An 11,811-nucleotide genomic window follows, 5' to 3' on the forward strand; every position below is an offset into this window, starting at 1 on the left:
CAGGGCAAAAGTGAGTAACGGCGGTTCCCAATATTTGACCTATCTCTGGTTTGGCCCTACTAGGGATAGGAATAGCTCACATTAGACATATGTGTTCTTTATTAATTAATAATAATATTGAAATAAAATAAAAATTTAAGGGGGGTTCCCATACAAAAACACAACTTTTGGTCTATTTTTGCTCTATAACGGTACGGAACCCTTCGTGCGCGAGTCCGACTCGCACTTGGCCGATTATTTTTTTAACATTTTTACAACTCCGCCCCATAATAATGCAGAGCCCTGAATGTCTGCCTCTTCGATTTTCTTCGTTTCCAAGCTGTTTGTGACCATGAACCCCAGAGGCATAGGTACATGTGCAAATTATTTAATATCCCCTTTTTTTAAGCTACTTCAATCTTCTGTAACGCGAAAATGCTGCGACGTAGGACCTTAATTGACTGGACCAAATCAATTCGTAATGACGTAAACTGCAATCTACCTCGATGTGAAACTTGTGCAAATCATATACCTAAATGCTCACCAGCTCCCTAATTATAAGTCTTTCCAGTAAGTATGCATTAGCTTGTGGCTGTTGAGGTCACCTCTTCGAATAAACGACTTACTACAAACATCACAACTATAATTAATTACAATGCGTTGCCTGGTATGCATTTTTTTGTGACTGTTTCGGTGAGATTTATCCCTAAATGTCTTATTACAAACATCACAACTATAAGGCTTTTCATTGCTATGTATTCGTTTGTGACAGTTTAAGGTACTTTTTTGATGAAACGACTTACTGCAAACATCACAACTATAAGGCTTTTCAGTGTCATGTATTCGTTTGTGAGTGTTTAAGCTATTTTTTTGATAATATGACTTATTGCAAACATCACAACTATAAGGCTTTTCATTGGCATTACTGGCATGTATTTGCATGTGTCTGTTTAAGTAAGATTGACACGTAAATGTCTTACTACAAACATCACAACTATAAAGCTTTTCAGTGGCATGTATTCGTACATGACTGTTTAAGGTACATTTTTTATAAAACGACTTACTACAAACATCACAACTATAAGGCTTTTCAGTAGTATGTGTTAGTTTGTGATTGTTTAAAACTCTTTTTTGATAAAACGACTTACTGCAAACATCACAACTGTAAGGCTTTTCATTGGAATGTAAAAGTATGTGATTTCTTAAGTTACTATTCCATCTAAATGTCTTACTACAAACATCACAACTATAAGGTTTTCCATTGGAATGTATTAGTCTGTGACTTTTTAATACAGCTTTATGACGAAAAGATTTACTACAAACATCACAACTATAAGGTTTTTCATTGGCATGTATTAGTTTGTGATTTTTTAATAAACTTTTGTGACGAAACGGCCTACTACAAACATCACAACTATAAGGCTTTTCATTGGAATGTATTAGCATGTGTGTCTTTAAGTAAGGTTTATGCGTAAATGTTTTACTACAAACATCACAACCATAACGTTTTTTAGTGGTATGTATTCGTTTGTGTCTGTTTAATAACGTTTTTAAGCAAAAACTTTTACTACAAATATCACACTCGTAAGGTTTTACCTCAGGGTGAGTTTGCTCGTGGTGTATTTTCAAAAGTCTCGTAGAAATGAATGTTTTGTTACAGACATTACAACTATAATAATTTGTGCCATCTTGTGTCGGCTTCGTGGGAATATCACGTCCGTACGTTGATTCTCCAGTACTTTCGGCTTCGTAATGACTTGGATTTTCTACACCTTGTTCTTTTATAGCTGCAAGAAAAACATTTGTTCAGTAATAGAAACTAGAATATACATTCCCAACAAAGGAAATGTCATTGCATTTGCATGGCGAAGATGTTGTTGGCCACACGACGGGGCGGGGCGGGCCGGTAAATTTTGCCGCGAACGATAGCACAAACAAAGGGAATCCTATATTTACCAACGCACACAGAGCCCAGAAGGCAAAAAGACCGTGCCGCAGGTGCCCGGCGGGCACTGGCGGCGCGGCATGTCCGCGGCTGCCCGCCATGGATCACACAAACCAGTTCTCATGCAGTAACGCAAACGGCGGCGCGGGGCGGCTAGCTTTATTCTCTCTATATCCACTAGAATGAACGTCCTGAACTGACTGCCTCCGCCCGTCGTGTGCTTTGTGTACGCGGCGAGGGCGGGCAGACGCGGTCTTTATTGCTTCGCGGACAAAAAGCCCGCCCCGCCCCGTCGTTTGACAAACGCCTAATAGTCTAGGAAGTTATGCATCGCTCCCATACAGAACCTTTAAAAATTGTATTAAGCTATGAGCTTCATCACATATGTTCCTTAAGTGATTCTAAGTATTTTCAGTCCGGGGGGCAAAACGAAACATGCGGCTAGCGGGGGAGAGGGGAGTTCAAAGATGGCCGCCACCCGGTCTCTTTAAAAAAAATCTATCCTCGTCCTGGTGGCTACTAGGGTAAGATTGGTATCATTTTCATATAAACCAAAGACGTAGAATCTGTTTCTGATATTGATTATACTAAGTTTCATAGTAATTTTACAAGAAAAACGTAAAAATGTGAAAATCTCACTTGGAGATTTTTGCTTTGAGAGCTGATTAGTTTTATATAGTGCTTAATAATATCATACAAAAATACTATAATATAACGCATTTTATGCAGATTCCAAATATATACACTTTTAAATATCTCCTTCTACAAAAAGACGCTAAAAAAATTAACAACCGCAGCGCGGGAAGCTAGAATATTTCGCTGTCGCGGCGCGGCGGTTGCGGGCGGGCACGAGCGGTGCAAGAGTTGAATAACCTTGAACTGAACACTGAATAAAACTAAGGATAAACACAAAATTGCAACATTAAAAAATGATTGCCATCTTTTCAGCAAGCTATATATTGCTACTTCAGAGCACAGAGCTGGTGACCGAGACCAATTTTTCAGCCATGAAAATCAGCCTACTCCACCAGCTTTAGCTGTGGCCGAAATGATGAAATCAGGAACTAAGTCTGACTTACTGAGATGCCTATATCAAGAAGCCGATATTCCTAGTGAAAGCATGACTAATGCCCCTAGAGTAGTTCCGTGAAAATCCTAGATGGACCGGCTGTTGTTCATATGTTGAACCCAGGGTTAGCACAGACCTTTTGCGAATATGCCGACACAATTTTTGTCAATTATATAAAACGTGAGTTAGCCATTGTTTCGCGGTTGGACTTAGTTTGGGATATCTACAAGCCTGATAGCTTAAAAAAATCCACACGTGAAAAACGAGGAACTAGAATACGGACTAAAGTTGATCTTGATACTAGAGTTCCAAAAAGTTGGGCAAATTTCCTTCGTGTGGAATTCAATATAGAATCTGCTTTCGATCAGATGTCACTCAATTGATTTATCTGAAGATAAAGAGTTTAACGTCACCAAAAACAGTGCAGTTTTAGGTAATATTAGTCGGGACAGAAGTATGATTGAGCCATGCAACCATGAAGATGTCAGCCACGGCACTAGAATGCTTCATGTTGCTGACGCTATGAATCGAGGAAATAAAAAAGTAATGATTCGTACTGTAGATACAAACGTTGTAGTCGTAGCAGTCTCGTGTATGCAAAAGTTCCCAGCATTAGATGAGTTGTGGATCCACATAGGTACAAGCAAAAACCATACTTATATTCCATGCCACTCTATTGCCAATGCACTCGGTACGTGTTTGAAACGTACTTAGCACTGAAAAGGTGATAAATTCCCTCTAAAAGTTTAATGCATACTAACTAATGCATACTTAGGGAGATCGCAGACGACAGACTTTTTGTGCGATCGAGTCTGCGGCGCCCATACAGTCGGCATGGCGCGGCGCGGGCGCGGCCATGCCGACTGTATAGGCGCCGTAGACTCGATCGCACAAAAAGTCTGTCGTCTGCGATCTCCCTTACATATTACAGGACCAGAAAGAGCCGAAGTACTGCCAATTTTTCATGCTTTGACAGGATGCAATACCGTATCTTTTTTTAATGGAAGAGGTAAAAAGAGTGCGTTTGATGCCTGGATTTCCTACCCTGAAGTAACTTGTGGGTTTAGAGCATTGTTGGATGGAAGAATAGAAGATGCGGATAGTTGCATCCAGAAATTTGTTTTGACAATGTACGACCGGTAAGTATAAAGTAGTTTGATACAGATTCAGTTTACCTATTTCAATATAAGAATTACTGGAATATTTTATTTTTCAGCTCAAGCCCCTGCACTACAGTGAACGAATGCAGAAAGTATCTGTTCACAAAGAAGGACAGACAGTTGGAGAATATTCCTCCAACGGAAGCCGCTCTACACCAACACACACATCGGGCAATATATCATATGGAGTTCATGTCTGGGGACAAGCCTTAGTGCCTAAGCAAGACCTTCCGAGTCCTTCTTCCTGGGGCTGGAGGATGGAAGAAAATATTTGGACTCCTGGTTGGTCTTATTTACCAGATGTGGCAAATGTGTGCCTAGAGCTCACTCGATGCAGGTGCAAGACAGGTTGCAAAAACCGTTGCAACTGTATTAAAAGAAAATTAAAATGCACAGAGTTATGTCTGTGTGCCGGTAACTGTGCCCGATAATTAAATTATTAAAAAAAAACAATTATTCGTGTAACTTATTCACAAAGTAAGCATGTATTGCAAAAAAAAACAACCGTAGCGAGAGCAGCTACACCCGCCTAGCACGAGTGTAGCTTCCCGCGCTGCGGTAATTAATTTTTTTAGCATCTTTTTGTAGAAGGTGATATTTAAAAGTGTATATATTTAGAATCTGCATAAAATGTGGTATATTATAGTATTTTTTGTATGATATTTTTAAGCACTATATAAAAGTAATGAGCTCTTAAAGCAAAAATCTCCAAGTGAGATTTTCACATTTTTACGTTTTTCTTGTAAAATTACTATGAAACTTAGTATAATTAATATCAGAAATAGATTCTACGTCTTTGGTTTATACGAAAATGATACCAATCTTACCCTAGTAGCCACCAGGACGAGGATAGATTTTTTTTAAAGAGACCGGGTGGCGGCCATCTTTGAACCCCCCTCTCCCCCGCTAGCCGCATGTTTCTTTTTGCCCCCGGACTGAAAATGCTTAGAATCACTTAAGGAACATGTGTGATGAAGCTCATAGCTTAATACAATTTTTAAAGGTCAACTTCATAACTGCTCCCACTATAAGTGGATCTACAACAGTATCATATACCCCAGGGCCCGGACTGGTCAGCGGGATCGACAGATCCTCGCCCTTCCCTAGCAATTCACAAAAGTAATTTTACGATGTATCCTTTTCAGAAAACGCTAATTTATTTATTGCATGAATAAAAAAAAAGAAAAAATTAAAAAACAGTACCTATTATAATATTTACCTGGACTTTTTGAGTCTCGACCCAAACTATCCACAAATTCTATGGCTGTGCCACCTACATATTCTTCTTTAAAATCTGAAAAAAAAGATAAGGCATTTAAAATGAAAAATATAGCTCGACCCCACAGTGCTACCAGCTAAAGGAGTATGTTTTTAAATGTATGGAGTCTGGTCCAAATTTCCACCACTAACGAGACCCATATTGACTTATTGCCCATTAAATATAGAGTAACTTTCATTATGAGACATCTTAAAAATAAGCCGTCAGTAAAAAGTTATGACAATATGAAAAATTATTTTTGTGAGTGAAAATATTGATATTTATATTCATCTATTTCAGTGAAAACATAATAGGAAATGCCAAGCGGCATGACATAACATAGATTGAGTAGTTAAATAAGATGTTTTTTCTGCAATATCTGCTGGTCAGCGGGATCGACAGATCCTCGCCCTTCCCTAGCAATTCACAAAAGTAATTTTACGATGTATCCTTTTCAGAAAACGCTAATTTATTTATTGCATGAATAAAAAAAAAGAAAAAATTAAAAAACAGTACCTATTATAATATTTACCTGGACTTTTTGAGTCTCGACCCAAACTATCCACAAATTCTATGGCTGTGCCACCTACATATTCTTCTTTAAAATCTGAAAAAAAAGATAAGGCATTTAAAATGAAAAATATAGCTCGACCCCACAGTGCTACCAGCTAAAGGAGTATGTTTTTAAATGTATGGAGTCTGGTCCAAATTTCCACCACTAACGAGACCCATATTGACTTATTGCCCATTAAATATAGAGTAACTTTCATTATGAGACATCTTAAAAATAAGCCGTCAGTAAAAAGTTATGACAATATGAAAAATTATTTTTGTGAGTGAAAATATTGATATTTATATTCATCTATTTCAGTGAAAACATAATAGGAAATGCCAAGCGGCATGACATAACATAGATTGAGTAGTTAAATAAGATGTTTTTTCTGCAATAAAATATGTAGCCTACATGTTATCCAGGATGTCAGCTTACTCCATACGAAATTTCATTAAAGTCACTTTTTTTTATTAAATAAGGGGGCAAACGAGCAAACGGGTCACCTGATGGAAAGCAACTTTCGTCGCCCATGGACACTCGCAGCATCAGAAGAGCTGCAGGTGCGTTGCCGGCCTTTTAAGAGGGAATAGGGTAATAGGGGAGGGTAGGGATGGAAAGGGAAGGGTTATTAGGGGAGGATAGGGAAGGGAATTGGGCCTCCGGTAAACTCACTCGGCGAAACACAGCGCAAGCGCTGTTTCACGCCGGTTTTCTGTGAGAACGTGGTATTTCTCCCGTCGAGCCGGCCCATTCGTGCCGAAGCATGGCTCTCCCACGTTTAAACTCAGCTGATTGGACGTGAAGAAGTAACAAACATACAAAATCACAAACTTTCGCATTTATAATATTATTAAGAGATGTGACTTTAAATACTAAGATACAAGTATCTAAAATACAGATAAGTAAAAGATACGTATTTTCATTTTGTATCTAAAATACTAGTAAAATACTTATTATAAAAATATGTTGTATCTTGTATTTAAATACATTATTTTGCTTGGTATCTTAGTATGTTATAAATACATCTGATAAAGTACTTTTACTGTTTAGTGATAAGCACGGGCATATATTAGCTTGTAAGTTGGAATCGCCCATGAAGGGTTCCGCAGCAGCAAATATTCAACGTGTTTAGGAAATGAAACACTGAGACGGGCCGTGCCGGGGCTCAGCGTGCCGGGGCGCATCGCAAAAATTCGCCTCTATATCATTTGTATGGAGGCGGATGCGCGTATCGCACACTGTGCCGGGGCGCATCGGCGCGGATTTTTGCTCGGCGGATTTCCGTCAATGCGACACGGCCTGACAAGACCCGCTGCGCCCCGGCAACAGTGTGCTATAGCAAGCGGCGCGCCGACTTGCCTCGGCACAGTGAGCGTTAAAATCCGTCAATGCGATGCGACCCGATCCGGCAATAGTGTGCTATAGCGCATTTTGCGCTGCGCTGCGCCCCGACCCGCCCCGGCACGCGCCGACAAAGTGAGCGCGAACCTTTATACATGTACCGCACCGATTTTAATCGGCGAGGTACATAAATTATTGTCGAAATTGGACAAGTAAGATGGATAGTAATGGGGGGGGGGGGGTCCGGACCCCCAGGACACCCCCCTTATATACACCCATGGTAATAAGTATAGCATTATTAGAAATTTATAAAAAAAATACTAATTAGTCCAACAACATCACATAGATGGCCACATGAGGAAATCATATTTTAGAGGATTCTGACACCACCAGATCTGATTTTCACCAAGTGGTGAAAAGACGGCATCTACTGCCAGCACTGCTGGCTCATTCCCCTTTTCACCGTTGACAATCCCCGTCAACGGGGATTAGTGAACTTTTTGTTCACTAATCCCCGTTAACGAAATTTTTTCTTGTAATGGGGATTTGTGAACTAAAAAAGTTCATTAATCCCCATTACTTTAAAAATAAAGTACTAATGTAAGAATCATGTACATTTTATTTATTATTGGATAAGAACTCACTTATTGGTTATTTTTATAATCAAATTAAATTAAATTTAAGCCTGATTAAAATACTTAAAAAAAACTTTTATATTACTTTGACTATTTTTAAAACATTCAGAGCTCCTCTAAGCCTGAGCAACCGGTTCATCACCAGATAGATAATACATAATATGTATTAACTACTCACAGCGGAACATGCTTGACTCGGAAAATACACTAATCGGCAACGTCGCACGCGCACGAGATGAAAAACAAATCCAAATGTACTAAACGGGTAGTACAAGTACATGATTGGTCAACTCATCTTTTGTTTGACGGTTAGCTGGGCGGGACAGGGTCCGTTGTCATGGGCGTATATAAGGGGAGTGTCCTGGGGGTCCGGACCCCCCCCTCCCCCCATTACTATCAATCTTTTCCAATTTCGACAATAATATAATATGTACCTCGCCGATTAAAATCGGTGCGGTAGGTACATGTAAATATAAAAAAATATTTTTGATTTCCTATACACGTTGCCTATTTGCTGCTTTGTTATGATTGTAGGTATTAAGAAATGTAAAGTCTGTGATTACTTGACTATCTATATTTTATTTTAAAATACTTATGTTTTCTTATTATGTAATAGCTCTATCATTTTATTGAAGAAACGTAACTAATAGTTAAAAATCTGATTTTATAATAAATGGTGATGAACCAGTTGCTCAGACTTAGAGGAGCTCTGAATGTTTTAAAAATAGGGTAATATAAAAGTTGATAGCAACGTTTGTGACTCTGATTTCTGTATTTTGTAAATTAAGTATTTTTTAAGTATCGTAATCGGGCTTAAATTTAATTTTATTTGAATATAAAAATAACCAATAAGTGAGTTCTTATCCAATAATTAAAATAAAGGTACCTGATTCTTACATTAGTATTTTATTTTTAAAGTAATGGGGATTAATGAACTTTTTTAGTTCACAAATCTCCATTACAAGCAAAAATTGTCGTCAAGGGGGATTAGTGAACAAAAAGTTCACTAATCCCCGTTGACGGGGATTCTCAACGGGGAAAAGTGGAATAAGCCGCACTGCTGACATAGGCGCTTTGCAGACGACGGGGCGGGGCGGGCTGGTCAATTTCGCTGCGTACGCCCGGCCCGTCGATGTCTGCGGCTGCCCGCGCCACGTACACAAAGCACACGCCATCTGTGTTACTGCATGTAAACTTGTTTGTGTGATCCACGGCGCGGCGGGCAGCCGCGGACATGTGCCCACCGGGCACCTGCAGCGCCGTCTTTTTGCCCGTCGTGTGCGTTGGTAATATAGGATTCCGTTTGTGCTATCGTTCGCGGCGAAATTGACCGGCCCGATCCGTCGTATGCAAAGCGCCTTAGAAACTCTGCAATACCTAATACTTACCCAACAATAAAAAAAATGAAATATATAACACCTATTTGGCAAGTTCTGCCCCTGTGGAGCGGCTCTTTTCTTTTGGGGGAAAGATTCTAAGCCCTAAGGCTTCATAGAAATGATGAGCGATGAAATATTTGAAAAATTAGTTTTACTTAGAAATATTTTGTTTTGTCATATTTCAGCGATTAACGAGATTTATTCATAAAAATCATTAATATCAATTAAATCGCTTGTTTTCCAAAGAACACTAGTCCATAATATATTCAGTTTTTATTTCATGCTGGCAATGATTTCTACATAAGTATCAAGAGAGTAGAGACATAATTTTTTGAAAACAAAACACACAAGTGTCTCTTTGCAAAGTTCTTTTTCCCTAGAGTTCGTATATGCATTTTGTTCCTAAACCCCACATGTCCAGACTCCAGGACTAGTGTTGTAATCTGACATTGGTCAAAGGAAAATATAGTTACCAAACAACACTTGTCCAAGTTTGTTTTCCAAACAATACAAGTCCAAATTTTTAAATAGATATATACTTAATATCTATTTTACAAGATCAATATATTATGTTTACTATCTGTATTCAATATAATTAAAACTATACATTTATAAAGATAATTTAACTTATTCCATATAAGAAATCAAAATTATGCAGTATATTAATACTGTAAACTTGCTATTTTGTACTTGTGTTCTTTGGAAAACAAGTGATTTAATTGTCGGAAGTAAACTTGAATTCATTAAAATAAAATCTTCTTTTCTTACAAAAGTATTTTTATCTTAAGAAGTATTTAGGAGATACCTATTTAGTATTTCAGATACTATTCTAGAAAGTATCTGGTATCTGAAATACTAAATTTAAAAGTATCTTGCATTTTGTATTCCAGATACATTGTACAGGGTATTTTGTACATCTCTGTAATGATTGTAGGTACTTAGTTGCCTGTAATAAATTGTGGTGTAGTTTTTTTTGTCGATGTCTCAATGTCTACAAAATTGATTGTATTTTTAATTAATCAGTTTAGCGCAAAGTGAATAATTGAATACATTTAAAAAATCGGTCAAGTACGAGTTGGACTCGCGCACGAAGGGTTCCATACCATTAAAAATCGAAAGTTGGAAAAAAATGTGTTTTTTGTATATGCCTTCAATAATTTAATTTTATTATTAATTAATAAAATACAAAATATATAATTAGGTATTTTCTGAGTACATAATTGAAGTGCCTACCGTTAGCCATTATTGAGAGCAAAACAGGGCTACAAAAATCATGTTTGTTTTATGGGAGCCTCCCTTAAATATTAATTTTATTTTGCTTTTAGTATTTGTTGTTATAGCGGCAGCAGAAATACATGATCTGTAAAAATGTCAAAAGTCTAGCTATAGCGGTTCTGAAGATACAGCCTGGAAACAGACAGACAGATAGTGAACTCTCAGTAATAGGGTCCCGGTACCCTTTAGGTACGGAACCCTAAAAAGAAAGCCCAATGTTCTTATTTTGTTAAAGTCAGAAATAACCTACCTTCTTCCTTAACAGGATGTAACTGGATTTTTGCAGAATTTTGTGGCAGAGACCAAGCATAATTGGCTACCATGGACAGGTGTACTAAAGGTCTCATGTCAGGCTGAAATTATAAAAATGAAATTTAAAATAATATTAACTTTACCCTCTTATTTTTTATTTTTTTATTTTTATTTTATTCAGAAAACTTACAGCTTTTCAAAAATTTCACTATGAGTACAATTATTATAGAAACATAAAGCCATTTATAAAGTTTTCACATATAAGTAACAAAAAAAAAAAAGATTTATACTTATGCACAGATTCCACTTTCCACTGTTAATATTTAATATTAATTAATATGATAATTTAATCAATGTAAATGTTTTACAAGTAAACTCATTTTATTACCTAGAGGTGCAAGAAATTAGCAAATATTTGTTAAAACTTTGAAAGTAACTATTACCTGACTGGTTCTACTATTTTCTTGTATTTGCTTCAACAGTTGTTGGCTCTGAAGAAGCTTTGTATAGCAAATGTAGCACAGCGGGTGAGGGTCGGCTTGTATCTGGTAAAGGTGAAAATAATAGAAATTAAAAGTTGTTGAAATTAGTAAAAAGCAATGCTCTTTTGTTAAGGAGAAAAGTAAAGAAACACAACCTCAATGCCTGATAATTCTTCGTACACATTTTGCAAGTGAGTATATTTAATATTAAATACTTTTGCAACAGAAAAACACAATAAACATGTCCCTTGATTCATTTTATAGGGAAGTACGGCGTAAACACAGATTACTAGTATATATTTGTAGAGGCGTAAAACGCCTCGGAACAATAAAAACGCCGTTAGCCGAATTATTAACAGCTTGAGCTTTTCCAATAATTATAAGAATGTAGGTACTCTATGCTTGAGCTTGACAAGGCAAATGTGAAATGTGACTTGCACAGATTACTAGTTTAAAAACTTGTGAGGCAAACCCACAGATTAC

General features: G+C 37.4%; 1 protein-coding gene across 2 annotated transcripts; it reads right to left on the reverse strand.

The window, feature by feature from the left end:
• Positions 1-220: 220 nt before the first annotated feature.
• On the reverse strand, positions 221-11,627 carry LOC121735812 (zinc finger protein 73-like). 2 transcript variants are annotated; one of them, XM_042126773.1, is made up of 6 exons: positions 11,484-11,627; positions 11,290-11,391; positions 10,845-10,947; positions 5,944-6,018; positions 1,555-1,766; positions 221-1,470 (listed from the first exon to the last, which is right to left on the reverse strand). In XM_042126773.1, the coding sequence occupies exons 1-6, from the start codon at positions 11,583-11,585 to the stop codon at positions 535-537; spliced, it is 1,530 nt and encodes a 509-aa protein (XP_041982707.1). In that variant the 5' UTR covers positions 11,586-11,627; the 3' UTR covers positions 221-534. The 2 variants fall into 2 exon arrangements, with proteins under 2 accessions (XP_041982707.1, XP_041982706.1); XM_042126772.1 differs by having other exon boundaries at positions 221-1,766.
• Between the last annotated feature and the right edge of the window lie 184 nt (positions 11,628-11,811).

This window comes from Aricia agestis, chromosome 18 (genome assembly GCF_905147365.1).
Source record: "Aricia agestis chromosome 18, ilAriAges1.1, whole genome shotgun sequence".
NCBI lineage: Eukaryota > Metazoa > Arthropoda > Insecta > Lepidoptera > Lycaenidae > Aricia > Aricia agestis.